The sequence below is a fragment of the Scyliorhinus canicula genome, chromosome 6 (assembly GCF_902713615.1).
Source record: "Scyliorhinus canicula chromosome 6, sScyCan1.1, whole genome shotgun sequence".
NCBI classification, from domain to species: Eukaryota; Metazoa; Chordata; class Chondrichthyes; order Carcharhiniformes; family Scyliorhinidae; genus Scyliorhinus; species Scyliorhinus canicula.
Window position 1 is genome coordinate 79750993 of NC_052151.1, and position 16679 is coordinate 79767671.

General features: G+C 49.0%; 1 protein-coding gene across 3 annotated transcripts in view; it reads right to left on the reverse strand.

Moving 5' to 3' along the window:
• The window catches only part of LOC119967261 (4-galactosyl-N-acetylglucosaminide 3-alpha-L-fucosyltransferase 9-like), a 98751-nt gene extending 82729 nt beyond the window's left edge, over positions 1-16022 (reverse strand). The window contains exon 1 of one of the 3 annotated variants that reach the window (XM_038799555.1): positions 15985-16022. In XM_038799555.1, coding sequence (XP_038655483.1) covers positions 15985-15990 — 6 coding nt within the window. In that variant the 5' untranslated portion in view covers positions 15991-16022. Of the gene's footprint in view, positions 1-12757; positions 12958-15527; positions 15871-15984 lie in introns of those variants that run through there. The other 2 variants (XM_038799557.1, XM_038799558.1) reach the window with 2 other exon arrangements.
• Between the last annotated feature and the right edge of the window lie 657 nt (positions 16023-16679).

Here is a 16679-nt window from a genome sequence, read left to right on the forward strand (position 1 = left end):
GTATGGTGTGTTAGCTTATATTGGTAGAGGAATTGAGTTTCGGAGCCATGAGGTCATGTTGCAGTTGTACAAAACTCTGGTGCGGCCGCATTTGGAGTATTGCATGCAGTTCTGGTCGCCGCATTATAGGAAGGATGTGGAAGCATTGGAAAGGATGCAGAGGAGATTTACAAGGATGTTGCCTGGTATGGAGGGAAGATCTTATGAGGAAAGGCTGAGGGACTTGTGGCTGTTGTCATTAGAGAGAAGAAGGTTAAGAGGTGACTTAATTGAGGCATACAAGATGATCAGAGGATTAGGTAGGGTGGACAGTGAGAGACTTTTTCCTCGGATGGTGATGTCTAGCACGAGGGGACATAGCTTTAAATTGAGGGGAGATAGATATAGGACAGATGTCAGAGGTAGGTTCTTTACTCAGAGAGTAGTAAGGGCATGGAATGCCCTGCCTGCAACAGTAGTGGACTCGCCAACACTAAACGCATTCAAATGGTCATTGGATAGGCATATGGACGATAAGGGAATAGTGTAGATGGGCTTTAGAGGGGTTTCACAGGTCGGCGCAACATCGAGGGCCGAAGGGCCTGTACTGCGCTGTAATGTTCTATGTTCTATGCTGCACTTGGCACCATTTGCTGGCACTGCCCTCACTGGGAGCTGCCGTGGGTGTGGCCATGGGTGGTCCCCCGGTGGGTGGCTTCCGATTGGATGGGCTGTTCGGGGGCAGGGTGGGGAACGCATTGTAGTGGGGGCTGGTGTGCGGGGATGAGCCGGTGTCACTGTGTAGAACCAGGGGCCGAGGTGGGTGGTCAGCAGGATGGCCACCGTAATGGCGGTCGGGGCCTGGGCACCACTCCAGTTCTGTGGGGGGGCACCCTGACTGCGGGGCCCTACCCACGCATGTCCCCCCACCTCCCACATCCTCCACCCGGCCCCGTTGGTGCCCACGATCCTGGTGCCCGTCCCTGCTGCCATTGGCACCATTGGCTGGCACTGCCCTCACTGGGGGCTGCCCTGGGTGTGGCCCGGGGTGGTCCCCCAGTGGGTGGCTGCCGATTGGATGGGCTGTTCGGGGGCAGGGTGGGGAATGCTATGTGGTGGGGGCTGGTGTGCGGGGATGGCCCAGTGTCACTGTGTAGAACCAGGGGCCGAGGTAGGTGGTCAGCAAGATGGCCACTGTAAAGGCGGTCGGTGCCTGGCACCACTCCAGTCCCGTGGGGGGGCACCCTGACACCCTGACTGCTTGGCCTGTCCCCTCCCCTCACTCCCCCTCCCCTCCCCCAGCCTAGGCTGGGCACACCCCCTCCCCGCCGCAGCCCGAGCAACCGGTGTCCGGGCCAACAGCCCGCATTCACTCCATGCCATTTCCTACCTCCTCTCTCTCTCGCTCAGGTTCATGATTTTTATAACCATAAGTGAACCACGCCATCGGAAACTCGGCCCATTGGAGGCAGTGAATCGCGGAGGCCCCAGAGTATCAGGTCCGCTAATGATACGCCATTTAGGGGATGCCAGAACATCCCCATTTGACATTAAACCGGCGTCTACCGCAATTTCGGCGTCGGAAGCTATTCTCTGCCCAATCGCGTTTCACAATTTTGACATTGGCAAATGGAGATTCCAGCCCATTGTTGCAGAATGGTCATGATTGGGAGTTAAATATAAGGGTATCAGACTATTCGGAAGGAGAGACAGGAAGGTAAGGGAGGTGGTTTAGCTCTGATATTTAAAGATGATATCACGGCAGTAGTGAGAGATGAAGTAGGTTCTATAGAGAAAAACGTTGAATCCATTTGGGTGGAAATTAGAATAGTAAGGAGAAAGGTAACTGATAGGTGCAGTCTAGAGGCTACCAAATAATAACATTACGGTGAGGCAGGTAATAAACAAAGAAATAACTAATGCATTTAAAAATGGCACAGCAATTATTATGGGGGATTTTAGTCTACATGTTGATTTGTCAAACCAGGTCAGTCAAGGCAGGCTGGAGGAGGAGTTCATAGAATGTATCAGCAACAGTTTCCTTGAACAGTATGTAGTGGAACCTATGAGAAAGCAAGCTATCCTAGATCTAATCCTGTGTAATGAGACAGGAATAATTCATGATCTCATAGTGAGGGATCCTCTCGGAAGGAGCGATCACAGTATGGTTGATTTTGAAATACTGATGGAGGGTGAGAAGGTAAAATCCAATTCGAGTATCTTGTGCTTAAACAAAGGGGACTACAATGGGATAAGGGAGGAGTTGGCGAAGGTATACTGGCAGCAATGACTTTATGGTGGGGCAATTGAGGAACAGTGGAGGACTTTTAAAGCAAATTTTCACAGTGCAAAAATATATACCAGTGAAAAGGAAGGACTGTAGCAAAAGGGCTAATCAGCCATGGATATCTAAGGAAATAAAGGAGGGTATTAAATTGAAAGAAAATGCTTACAGTGGCAAAGATTAGTGGGAAACTAGAGGATAGGGAAATTTTTAATGGTCAACAGATAACCACGAAAAAAGCTCCAAAGAAAAGTAAGATAGGTTGAGAGTAAACTAGCTCAGAATATAAAAACAGATAGCAAAAGTTTCTACAAATATATGAAATATAAAAGAGTGGCTACGGCAAACATTGGTCCATTAGAGGATGAGAAGTGGGATTTAATAATGGGAAATGAGGAAATGGCTGAGGCATTGAACAGGTATTTTGTGTCGGACTTCACAGTGGAAGACACAAATAACATGCCAATAATTGATGATTGCAAGGAGGCTATGGCAGGTAAGGATCTCAAAACAATTGTCACTAAGGAGGTAGTGTAGGGCAAACTAATGGGGCTAAAGGTATACAAGTCTCCTGGCCCTGATGGAATGCATCCCAGGATACTAAAAGAGATGGCCGGGGAAATAGCAAATGCTCTCGTTGCAATTTACCAAAATTTGCTGGACTCTAGGGCTGTTCCGGCAGATTGGAAAACAGCACATGGATGCCACTGTTTAAAAAAGGAGGTAGACAAAAGGCGGGTAACTATAGGCCAGTTAGCTTAACTTCTTTAATGGGGAAAATGCTTGAATCTATCAGCAAGGAAGAAATAGTGAGACATCTGGATAGAAATTGTCCCATTGGGCAAACGCAGCATGGGTTCAGGAAACTACTTGAAACTATAAGCCGGAGCGAAGACAGCTATACCAGAGATAACGAATAGAACTAATTCTGCGACTTTCTGTCTCACTATTTAACTTTTGACACATAAGATGCTAGAGCCACTTGTAATAGTGAGTATCTAACCAACTATATATTCAAAATCTTAACACACAAGAAATGAACAAAATGGAGAACCATTTGCACAATAGCTTCCTGTCCAACTATGTATATTTTAATGTCTGACATGCAAACTAATATCAAAAGCATTGATCACAGACTGTCGATAAACCACAAACGTGGCCGTTTAATTCTCAGAAATCGCTCAGTTATGAAGGTAAGACACAAAACAGGCTATTCACAAGAGCAGGGAAAATTTGAATAGGCAACAGATAGATTCACAGGATCAGCACTCTCTCCCTCCGGCGTGGAGAGTCAAGCTGTTCTCTTCCAGCCTGTTTTGTCAAACAAAGATCCTCATGACTTTGTAAGTATGTTCCTATTAAACTTCTGAGAAATGTATGAGGAATAGATACAAGATACATTAGGATTTTCCATGTTTAAATATATCCTTCCCCTCTGCAGCACCACCTTCCTTATCCTGGCCACCTTCCCCGCCTATACAAACAAAGAGATCAACCTGTCCACCCCTTTAAACACATCTGAGGCAAAAAGACAAGCAGGCACTGAAACAAAAACAAAATTGCGGTAAAATGTTCATCTTCACTGCCTGTACCCGACCCGCCAACGACAGTGGATGATTATCTCACCTCAACAAATCAGCCTTCACCCTCTCCACCAAGCTTGAGAAATTCAACTGCTGAAGACCTGCCCAATTCCAGGGAACCTGTACCCTCAGATCCTAAAGTGAGACACTGCCACACCCCAGCCCCCACCGAAGGAGAGGAAACTACAAAATACTCACTTTTCCCCAAATTCAGCTTATACCCTGTGAACACTCCAAATTTTTGAAGCAACCCATTTTGTCCCCAACGAGGAGTCCGGCTCTGAAATGTATAACAAATCATCCGCGTACAAGGACACCCTATGTTCCACCCCACACAGGTAGACGGTTTAGTTATGAGTAGTGTATTCGAACTTCTCCCATTAAGAGGTAACTGAAATCTGTTTAACTGTATAAGGCATTAGATTAGTTATCTCCGCCTAAGTGTGAGCTGATTCTGTGACTTGCAGGAAGATAGTTTTCCCTCCTCCAGTGGCTTAGCCTGAAATAGACCAGTAAAATTAATCACCCGGGTCCGGAAAATCCTAAACCGACTGCAGCTGAAAAGAAAACAACCCAAGCTGATCCAGCTTCCTTTCATAGCTAAAATGCTTCACCCCAGGCAACATCCTGGTAAATCTACCCTGGGGTATTGAGAGCACAGAATAGTCTCTGGATAAGAACCAAGCATTTGGAACCGACATAATATAATAATAATAATCTTTATTGTCACAAGTAGGCTAACATTAACACTGCAATGAAGTTACTGTGAAAAGCCCCTGGTCGGCACATTCCGGCACCTGTTCGGGTGCACTGAGGGAGAATTCAGAATGTCCAATTCACCTAACAGCACAAGCTGGATTCTCCGGTCAACGACACCGAAATCGCTTTCGGCGACAGGCTGGAGAATCCAAATTCCCAACAGAATGGGGGGCGGCGGCGCATTCGCGATATCACATATTAACGGCCTTAGGCCATTGCCTGAGGCCCGCCGCCGGATACTCTGCCCTGACCAGCCGAGTTCCCGACGGCGTAGGTCTCTCATGGTCTCACCCCTCCAGAACTCAGCTTGGCGGCTGCGGACTCAGTTCAGCGCCGCCACAGTCAGGTGAGCGCCAATCGACGGACAGGGGAAGGACATTATTCGGGGTTGGGGGCACTGTGGTGGGGTGCTCCGTGGTGTGCGAGCTGGCTGAAGGGGGGTCTTTTTCATGGGCCGGGTCCGTGAGCAGCCTCCGCCACGAAGTACATAGCGGCCGCTGCAGGCCGCCGCCGTGCACATGCACAGCCACTGACCCGGCAATTCTCAAGGACATATCGGCAGCTAGGGCTGGGTGCTCTATGCTGCCTTCCTGTCTGCCCTCAGCAAAACGGAGGATCGGTGGCCGTTTTGCGCCAGTTTTCCCACCATTTCCACGCCAGCGTGGGGACATTGCCCCAGAATTGGAGAATTAAGCCCATTATCTCTTCATAGTGTGGTGCTAATGCTAAGTTTCCGTGATGGTCTCCAGTTCCATGGGCAGGGCGCTGAAGCCTGAGGTCAGACCATGCAGGAGAATGATAATGACTTGTATTGAGGATGGTGATGTACCATCAATTGGACTCGAGACACGATGAAGATCTAAACTGTGGCTTTAATCAGCTAGTTGTTAGCCCGGTGATCAACTACAGAGAAAGGCCGACCGCCGGGAACTCTAGGTACTTATACCCCGCCTCGGATGCGGGGTCTACTTGCCTCTCGACCAATTGGTGAGCAGTCACATGACTAGTCCCAGCTAATCGGACGAGAGGCACATGACCAGCCAGAGCCAATGGGAAACCAATGCTCTGCACCAATGGCAGTGCTCATATTCATACCACCACAGATGGTGCGATACTTCTCTCATCCTGAGCGATATGCCTGACATGTGCCTGACAGAGAGCTGAAACTGTCCTGCCAATGAATGGGCTTTTCATGGAGTTTAGAAATGTGAGATGAGCTCTCTACTGCGGCAGGCCCTTTGAGATCAAGAATTCTGTTATTTTTCTCCAACTAGCCTCCGGGGTGGGTCAGCCTTTCTAAACTTTGTCAGCCTGTGGCATCCTCATCAATGGAGAAGAGTGCAATGAGAGGTCTGAGCATTGAATCTGTGTGCGCGTGTGAGGGGGGGAGGCGTTGGCTGCCAGCAGCAGCACATCTTCACTGAGTCATTAATCTGGGAGTCATGAGGCTACAATTCTCACAGGGATGAAATGCCGAGTGTGTGCGGAGGTTCAAGGAGCATGGCCCCATAAAATGACAACGTGCAGGATCTACTGGTGAACAAAGTAATGTTTATTGACATGTGCTTTTTTATAGTGGTGACTTATCTTAACTAGTGCCTCTGTTCACCATGCTGCTGGGTGCCTACAGTTTCTTATTCTTCCTAATACTCACACTATGTACAGAAGTTTCCCCAGTATCCACAGGTGAGGTTGAGATGGTCTATTGCCTTCTACATCCTGTTGCCTGTGATGACTTTGGTGGGCTCCTCTGTGGGGCCTGAACCCTGAGGGTCCTGGTGTACTTTCGGGCAGCAGTGTGCAGAGCTACCCTCCTTGGTGTTCGGCACTGTAGATGTGTCACTTACCAAGGAGGAGGGGTGTCAGATGGCTGGACATCCCCTGGCACTCCCTTCGGCTCCTCCATGGGATAGAGTGCAGCTGGTGTGAGATCCAGAAGTCACCGTTCTCTGGCACAGATGCTCATAGATTCTCGAGGGGGCTATGTGCATCTCTGATCGGGGGGTCTGATGGAGGTTTCTGCTGGGGGACTCTGATCAGGGGAGTTTGATGGGGTGCTGGGGTGGTCATGACTGAGGCTGGGTCACCTTCATGCATGTGTGCCGTGGGTGGAGGTGGTGATCTGTAATTCCTGTGGTGGAGGGTAGAATGTCCCTACTTATCAGTGGGGAAATCATCACAGAAAATGGCAAAGTGTCAGTTCCGCTAAGAAAAATGATGAGAATCCCGCCTTTAATCCTCTTAAACAAAAGTTGGGCTGGATTCTTCATTCTGGAAACTAAGAACTGGATTCTCCGATTTTGGGGCTATGTCCGGAGGATCTGTGGGAAAACTGGGCGAGTCCCCATCACCGATCCTCCGACCAGTGAGGGGCTAGCAGCCGTGCCACATAGAACGCACAGCCTTCCCGATAAAAACAGCCAGAGAATTGTCGGGTCTGTGACCACGCATGCGCATGGTGACGACCTGCAGTGGTTGCGCCGTACAACATAGTGTCGGCCATGCGCAGACCCGACCTGCCAGATAGACCCTGGAACACCCTCTCGCCACCCCCTTCCAGTCCCAGCCCTCGCTGAAGCAAACCCCCCCCCCCATAATATTTTGTTGTATTCTCTGACAGTCCTCCTCACTATCTGCAACTCCACCAATCTTAGTATCATCTGCAAACTTGCTAATCAGACCACCTATACCTTCCTCCAGGCCATTTATGTAGATCACAAACATCAGTGGTCTGAGCACGGATCCCTGTGGAACACCACTAGTCACCCTTCACCATTTTGAGACACTCCCTTCCACCACTACTCTCTGTCTCTTGTTGCACAGCCAGTTCTTTATCCATCTAGCTAGTACACCCTGAACCCCATACGACTTCACTTTTTCCATTAACCTGCCATGGGAAACCTTATCAAACGCCTTACTAAAGTCCATGTATACGACATCTACAGCCCTTCCCTCATCAATTAACTTTGTCACTTCCTCAAAGAATTCTATTAGGTTTGTAAGACATGACCTTCCCTGCACAAAACCATGCTGCCTATCACTGATAAGTCTATTTTCTTCCAGATGTGTATAGATCCTTTCCCTCAGTATCTTCTCCAACAGTTTGCCTACCACTGACGTCAAGCTCAGAGGTCTATAATTCCCTGGATTATCCCTGCTACCCTTAGTTTAAAACCTACCCAACAGTGTTAGTAAAAGCACCCCCAAGGACATTGGTTCCAGTCCTGCCCAGGTGTAGACCATCCGGTTTGTAATGGTCCCACTGCCCCCCGAACCGGTTCCAATGTCCCAAAAATCTGAACCCCTCCCTCCTGCACCATCTCTCAAGCCACGTATTCATTCTGACTATTCTTGAATTTCTACTCTGACTGTCCCGTGGCACTGGTAGCAATCCTGAGATTACTACCTTTGAGGTCCTACTTTTTAACTTATCTTCTAACTCCCTAAATTCTGATTGTAGGACCTCATCCTTTTTTTTACCTATCTCATTGGTGCCTATATGCACCACGACAACTGGCTGTTCATCCTCCCCTTCAGTATGTCCTGCAGCCGATCGGAGACATCCCTGACCCGAGCACCCGGGAGGCAACATACCCTTCGGGAGTCTCGTTTTCAACCACAGAAACGCCTGTCTACTCCCCTTACAATTGAATCCCCTATGACTATAGCCCTGCCAGTCTTTTTACCGCCCTTCTGTGCAGCAGAGCCAGCCACGGTGCCTGGCTACTACTGCCTTCCCCTGATGAGTCATCTCCCCCAACAGTATCCAAAATGGTATACCTGTTTTGGAGGGAGATGACCGCAGGGGACACCTGCACTGCCTTCCTGCTCTTTCTCTGCCATTTGGTCACCCATTCCCTGTCTCCGTCACCAATCCTAATCTGCGGTGTGACCAACTCACTGAACGTGCTATCCACGACCTCCTCAGCATCGCGGATGCTCCAAAGTGAGTCAATTCGCAGCTCCAGAGCCGTCATGCGGTCTAACAGGAGCTGCAGCTGGACACACTTCCCGCACATGAAGAAGTCAGGGGCATCGGCCGCGTCCCTGAACTCCCACATTGCGCATGAGGAGCATAACACGGGTCAGGGATCTCCTGCCATTTTTACCCTTTACCTTAACTGATTACAAGTATTGTATCAAATAATTAATAAGTGAAATGAATAAAGATTTTACCTACCAATCACAATACTCACCAACACACAAAGAGTTAAATTTCTCCCAGCAACTGCTAATTGGAGCACTTTCCTTTCCAGCCAATCAGGTCACTGCTTTGCTGTGATGTCACCCTTCAAGGTAAGTTTTTAACGAGATAAACTTCCCGACAACCACGGTTGTTTTTTTTTTGGTTAGAGGAGGGGGTAGGGAGGGAAACACTGAGGAAGTGTTTCGGGTTTAACTGTCACTTCACAAGAGCCCCTTCACAAACCACCTTCAAATTGTGGCGGCGCTGATTGCATCAATCTGAGCTTAAGTGAATTGACAAATTTGGTTAAGGGATAGGTTAATAGAGATGCATTGGCAAATATTAAAAGGGATATTTCAGAAGGACAGCGTAGTAACAGTCCAATGCGTAAGAAACAGTCAAAGGGACGGACCCAACATCCATGATAAACTAGAAAAGTTACGGGCGGGATTCTGTCGGCTGACACTGGAAGCGGGAAAACTGTCTGGGCGGAGAATCGATTCTGACGCCAAAATCCTGGCCAGCGTTGATCTCACGCCAAATCGCAATCCTCAGTCATCTCGACAACAGCGTCAATGCGTTCCAGAACGCACCTACAGTTAACGCCGTTGGCATATCATTCATGACTCCTACCCAGTGTAACACTTCCCGTCTACCTGGCTGCACACAAGTGTCTGCTAATGAGCACACTGAACTCCTCATTCGAGACGCCTTTGTTGCAGGCATGCAGTCCCCACAGATCCGCCAGAGACTATTAGAAAGAGAAACCTTGAGCCTCATGGAGGCACGGTCCCTCGCTACCTCCCTAGATGTCGCGAACAGAAATGCCTGCTCATACGCCCCCGACCGCGCGGCGGCACCCTGGGCAGCTTGGAATTCAGCGTCTCTCTCCCCACGGACTCGGACTCCCCCCAGGCCTGCACCACAGGACACCCCGAAAAACCCGCGGGGCCCCGCTGCTATTTTTGAGGCCAGGCGAAACACCCCCGACAACATTGCCCAGCCCGATCTGCAACCTGCAAGGGCTGCAGGAAGAAAGGCCACTTTGTGGCGTCAGCCAGGCCAAGGCGGTCGCTGCGGTCCCGGGCAGCGAACGCAGGACTCCCCCTTCTCCCTCTCCAGCAGCCCCGTGCGGCCGCGGACCTCACTGTCCCCATCCCCTAACGCCACGTGCGACCTCTGGGCGCAGCCGTTTTACGCCTCCAACGCCACATGCGACCCCCGGGCGCCGCCATTTTGTGCCTCCGATGCCACGTGCAGGGGACAGGGGCCGCCATTTCGTCCGCCCCCCACCATGTGCGACCAATGGGGGCTGCCATCTTGGGTCAGCTCCGAGGACCCCGCGGGTGACTACGCACTGCCCGATGAAGACTCCGACAATCTGCCACGACTCGCTTCAGTCACTCTGGACCAGTCCCGACCCCGCACCCTCTCTACGGCAACAACGAGGATCCTGCTCAACAGGCACGAGACGAACTGCCTGCTGGACTCCGGGAGCACGGAGAGTAACCCTACCACGTTAAGATGCTGCGCGCTCCCCGTCTATCCCGTGAAGCAAAAAATCGCCCTGGCCTCTGGCTCCCATTCGGTTGAGATCACAGGGTATTGTATAGCGGACCTCACGGTCCAGGGGAGGGAGTTCAAGAACTACAGGTTCTACGTCCTCCTCTACCTCTGCGCGGTTGCACTCCTGGGGTTAGACATCCAGTGTAACCTCCAGAGCCTAACATTTAAATTCGGTGGCCCTATGCCTCCCCTCACTGTCTGCAGCCTCGCGATCCACAAGGTTGATCACCCGTCCTGGTTTGCAAACCTCACCCCGGATTGCAAACCTGTCGCCACCAGGAGCCGACGGTACAGTGCCCAGGACCGAACCTTCATCAGGTCCGAGGTCCAACGGCTTATGAAGGAAGGGGTCATCGAGGCTAGTAACAGCCCCGGCGAGCACAAGTTCTGGTGGTTAAGACCGGGGAGAAGAATAGGATGGTCATAGACTACAGTCAGACCATCAACAGGTTTACACAGCTGGACGGGTACCCTCTCCCCGGTATATCCGACCTGGTCAACAGGATCGCACAGTATAAGGTCTTCTCCACGGTGGACCTCAGGTCCACAAGGTTGATCACCCGTCCTGGTTTGCCAACCTCACCCCGGATTGCAAACCTGTCGCCACCAGGAGCCGACGGTACAGTGCCCAGGACCGAACCTTCATCAGGTCTGAGGTCCAACGGCTTATGAAGGAAGGGGTCATCGAGGCTAGTAACAGCCCCTGGCGAGCACACGTTCTGGTGGTTAAGACCGGGGAGAAGAATAGGATGGTCATAGACTACAGTCAGACCATCAACAGGTTTACGCAGCTGGACGGGTACCCTCTCCCCGGTATATCCGACCTGGTCAACAGGATCGCACAGTATAAGGTCTTCTCCACGGTGGACCTCGGGTCCGCCTACCACCAGCTCCCCATCCGCGCAAGCGATCACAAGTACACTGCGTGATGGAACCATCAATTCACCAAACACATGTTTCCGATGTGAATCCAGGCTTTAATCGACTTACTTCAGAGCCAGCCTGTTACCTGTTGATGAACTCGTAGTGACCCAGGCTGACTCTGGACACGGGTACTTATACAGCTGCACTAGGGGGAGGAGTCGTGGGCGGAACCAACCATGTTCATATGTTTTGGGCATGTCCGAAACTGAGGGAATTTTGGCAGGGAGCTGCAGATGTTATGTCAGAAGTCCTGGAAGGTAGGGTAACTCCGAGTCCAGAATTAGCAATATTTGGGGTGTTGGAGGATCCGAGACAAAGGGAGGAGGGAGGCCGATATCCTGGCCTTCTCCACCCTGGTGGCCCGGAGACGGATCTTGCTGAGATGGTGGGACTCGGAGCTCCTGAAATCAGGAGTGTGGGCCAGCGATATGGTAGGGTTTCTCAGTCTGAAGAAAATCAAGTTCGCTCTGAGAGGATCAATACAAGGTTTTGCCCGGAGTTGACAGCCGTTCATGGATTTCTTGAACAAAAACTGAACGTCAGCAGTAAGGGGGCAGGAAAACAGGAGGCATGGTAATGTTAAATAAGGACAGGGAACTTAGTATACGTAATTGGGAACAGGCCGGGAGAAGTGGGGTACGGGGTTCATTATTTGTTGTTATTTGAGGGTTTTTTGTTTACGCGTCGATCCGCGCGGTTGTTTTAGAAATGTCAATATGTTAAATTGTAAAATTTACAAATGCTTCAATAAAATATATTTTTTTTTAATTGACTCATATTTGAAGAAATATTACATGGTTTGCAGCAAATATACATTCCTCTAGGACACAGAAACCTAACAGGAAAGGTGAATCAACTGTGGTTATGAAACTAAGTTAAACATTCAGAACCACTGGCTTAAAAGGTTGCCAGGGGGTTGCCACCCCCTGAGGGTGTGGAGCAATTTAGAATCCAGCAAAGGAGATTGAAGAAACTGATAAAGAAAGGGAAGAGAAAATATAGATACAAGCCAATGAGTGACATAAAGGTGGACTGTAAAAGCTTATTTAGGGCTGTGAAAAGGAAAGATTAGCCACAACAAATAAGGGTCCATTACAAGTGGAGACAGGAGAATTTATAATGGAAAATAGAGAAATTGCTAAACCATTACTTTCTGACAGTCTTCAAAGAGGAATGTACGGAAAATCTCCCATAAATACTAGGGAAACAACGGACTAGTGAAAATGAGGAATCAAAAATAATTAGTACTAATAAAGGGATTTCCCTCAAAATGTTAATTGAATTGAAGGTCAATAAATCCCCTGGACAGAGAGCTACACCCCAGTGTGTTGAAAGAGGTAGCTAAGAGATAATGGATGCATTGGTGATTATCTTTTAAAATTCTATGGATTCTAGAAAGGTTTCTGCAGATTGGAAAGCAGCAAATGTAACCTCACTATTTAACGAGGGAGGGAGATAGAGAACAGAATTACAGACCTGTTAGTTTGATGCCAGTAGTAGATGCATGTTCTGTAGACTGGTCGAAGTGAATGATGAACTACAGAACATCTAGTTTAAATAATTTATTATAGAACAACTGCATAAGATAACTAGGATAAATAAAATAATAAACTACTTACACCAATCAACTATGGTAGACCTACTGCAAGATACGTCTATCCTCCAGCGTGACCTAGTCCCAACTCCCAACTACAGGATCACATGGTGGGTTTACACTGCCACCTAATGGTCTGGGGTTGTGCATCACATTATCGAGCTTGACAGTTATCACTGTACCATTTATCTTTAATGGTATTTTCCATTTATACGTAGACATTGTGTGATGAAAGGTAGACTATCATCTGTATATAATGTGAATAGATTATCATCATCTGCATGTGTATTCTAAGTTATGTTTTACTGTTGTAGTTCTAGCATCCGACCTGCAGGTGGGACGAGCATGCAGACCTGAATGCGCCATGTGTTCCTTCAGAAGGTGTTTGTTAGGAGTTGATAGCAGTCGCATATTAGAGTAGCTCTGTAGTATCTTAGTGTAAGTTAATGTTAGACAACTATTTTGAACTGTATTCACATTTTAGGATATTTTAGCGATTAGTTAGTGTAGTGTTAGCAATAACTTTGTTTATAAAACAAAGTCTAATGCTCTTTGTTCACACGGCAATATCGAGAGTCCACATCAGCCCAATCAAAGAACATTACACATAGAATTTAACGTGCAGAAGGAGGCCATTCGGCCCATCGAGTCTACACCGGCCCCTGAAAGAGCTCCCTACCTAAGCCCACACCTCCACCCTAACCCTAAAACACAGCAAGCTCACCTAACCTTTGGACACTATGGGGAAATTTAGCGTGGCTAATCCACCTAACCTGCACATCTCCTACAACAGTACCCTGATGTATTTAAAGGTATGGGCACTTTACCGTACCAGTACAAGATCTTACTAAAAAAAGATGCAAAACCTGTAATTCATCCACCAAGGAGGGTTCCTGTTCCTTTGCGAGAGAGGTTGAAACTAGAACTTGACCACTACAATCACGAGGAATCATCTCTCGAGTTACGCAGGCGGCTGACTGGGTCAGCTCTCTAGTATGTATTAAAAAAAAATCTGGAGATCTTCGAATCTGCATAGATCCAAAGGATTTATACAAAAATATTCATAGGGAACATTAACCCATCCCTAAGCGTGAAGAAATCACATGTGAGATGGCGAATGGTCGTATCTTCACAAAACTCAACGCTTCGCAGGGATTCTGGCAGATGCAGTTTGACGTCTCGAGCAAATTATTGTGCACTTTCAATACTCCATTTGGACGCTTCTGCTTTAACCACATGCCTTTTGGGATAATATCTGTTTCAGAGATTTTCCAAAGGATAATGGAGCAGATGACTGAGGGTATCGATGGTGTAAGGGTGTACGTCGATGACATAATCATCTGGTCCATGACTGAAGAAGAACACATTTGACGTTTAGAGAAGGTGTTTCAACAAATCCATAATCCTTTCTTATATTTGGTTGACCCCCCCCCTCCCCCCCCCCCCCCCCCCCCCCCGCCACCAAAAATAAAAGTAGGCCAATTCATTCAAGCTGCACATCTGCACATCCTTGGACTCTGAGAGGAAACCGGAGCACCCACAGGAAACCCACGCAGACACGGGGAGAATGTGCAAACACCACACAGATAGTCAGAATCAAACACAGACCCCTGGTGCTGTGAGGCAGCACTATGCCACTGTGCTGCCCTAACAATAACCAGATCTGGATGACAAACCAAATCCTCTGTATGAACTAAATCAAACCCTATCATCCTCTGGAAAATACCCAAACTACTGGACTAGTGGAGTGAACTGTCACCTTGCATCATCATTGTTTTTTGTAATGTTTCTTTCACAGCTGTGTAACATACTAGTGTAATTTGTTTAACTTTGAAATTCAGAGATAAATTTGTTTACCATTGGAGCACGGACCGAAAATGCGTCACAGTAATTAAAGCCTGGTACTAAATCTGAAAGGGCCTTTGAAAGGATACATTGCAAAACACCACACCTCAGAGAATAGATCACCATGGCAACAAGATGTGTCCAGGCCGGGTGGAGGTTATTTTGAACACCTGCAAATCTTGTGTGATGGAAATGGGAGAAACTCAGTCAAGTATTTACAATTGTGTGCTGCACTTGTCAGAGACTATGATTGATTTACCACTGCCCTAAGGATGAGGCTCTGGGTGAAACAAGGCCCTTTAAAACCAGGCAGCATTCAGAGCAAAAAGAGACGTGGCTCTACCTTAATTTCTCCAACCTCACTTTCCTCTCCATGAGGTGGTGGCGCCACCTCACATGGTTTCTTCCAGCTAAATGTTTAGGCCCCGGTGGGGTGTAATGTCAGTGCGGCTGGCTAGCGTTGGCATATCCCCGCCTCTGGGTCATTTTCCTGGCGGAATGGTGGGATGGCTGGGTGTGCTGCCCACACGCCCATCAGTCGGTGGGGCCTACTGGGGCACTTTAAAAGCCAAGTGAGGATTGTCGCTGGGGTGAAGACCGGAATTTCCCAGTTGTCCTAAAAAAAAAGACCTGGAGGGAGATGGTCCAGGGCAGTGTTCTCGATGGGCCTTGGGGGCCTAGCCTCCCTCTCAGCTGCAGCCCACCCTGGGGGGCATGTTCCCTGGCCTGGCTGCCAAGGGCGTTTTGAAGTTTTGACCGTTGGAAAGAGGGCCTCTCCATTCTGGGGTCTCCTCCCTCAGGCCTTACCTTAAAATGCGCTTGCGTGCTGGGCGGGCTCCTACTGCCCCTCCAACGTTGAGGGCCTTGGCAGCATCCTTAACTGAGCTGTGGTGCGGGGGTGGACTCCCGGGCGACTGTCTCCCCCACCCTGTGAGTTTCTAACCCCAATTTGACCCCGCTGTTTGGGTCCTGAAGCTCACGGGGAAGGTGGTTTGCTCCGTGATTGCCCAGCTTAATTGCCGATGCCGTTCTGAGAAGTTGCCCGAGAAGGAGATGATCTGACTGGGAGAGGGGAACTCCCGGGGACGGGGAAAGTGTCCCGGGCGCTTGGATCTTCATCCCTCAGGAGCAGGCGTTAACAGGCAGGAGTCGTGCCCGTTTCCTCTGAAAGAAAGAGTTCTCAAGTTGCCAAAAAGCACCAACCCCCCCCCCCCCCCCCCCCTCCCCGCTACACCCGAAACCGCCCTCGGTGCTCTGGACCTACCTTCATCCCAGCAACAAAAGAACGGTAAAACCAAAAACGGTCCCTCCCCCCTCTGCACACAGCCTTGCTCCATCCAGTCCGACTCATGCGACCTGATGCACCCACAATCCGAAGCCCCTCCAATTCTCTGTGCCATCCTCTGCCCCTCTACCCACTCCACATGGCCCTTTAGAGGCCTATGCCAGCTCAATGGCACTTCATGCCCCTCACTTATCCCCACAGGCCTTTAAAGCCTCTATGCCAAATTGGTGCCCAATCCACCACACTTTGCCCGAAGCCCTCTATTCCAACTCACCCATTATTCACCATGGGAAGACATCCAAAACCATTCTGAGATGAGATAAAATTAAATTCCATGTATCTTGCAGAGAAGCACTATTGTTGATAAAAAAATAATTTAATAATTTAACATCTTTGGCGGAAAAAACAATCTGGTTCACAATCTGGTTAACTCATTTAAAAAATATATTTTATTCCAAACTCAAACAAAATTGGGTTACAAAAACCACCGACATATATAATCATTACACATAGTAATTTTTTCCCCTTAAACCCCCTGCATCCCCCCCCCCCCCCCCCCCCACCCTGCCCACCGGGCGACAAACAAATCCTTGAACATGGATAGGAATGGATGCTACCCCACACAGAACCCTTCCTCCGACTCTCTCGGAGCGAATTTGACCTTCGCCAGGCTT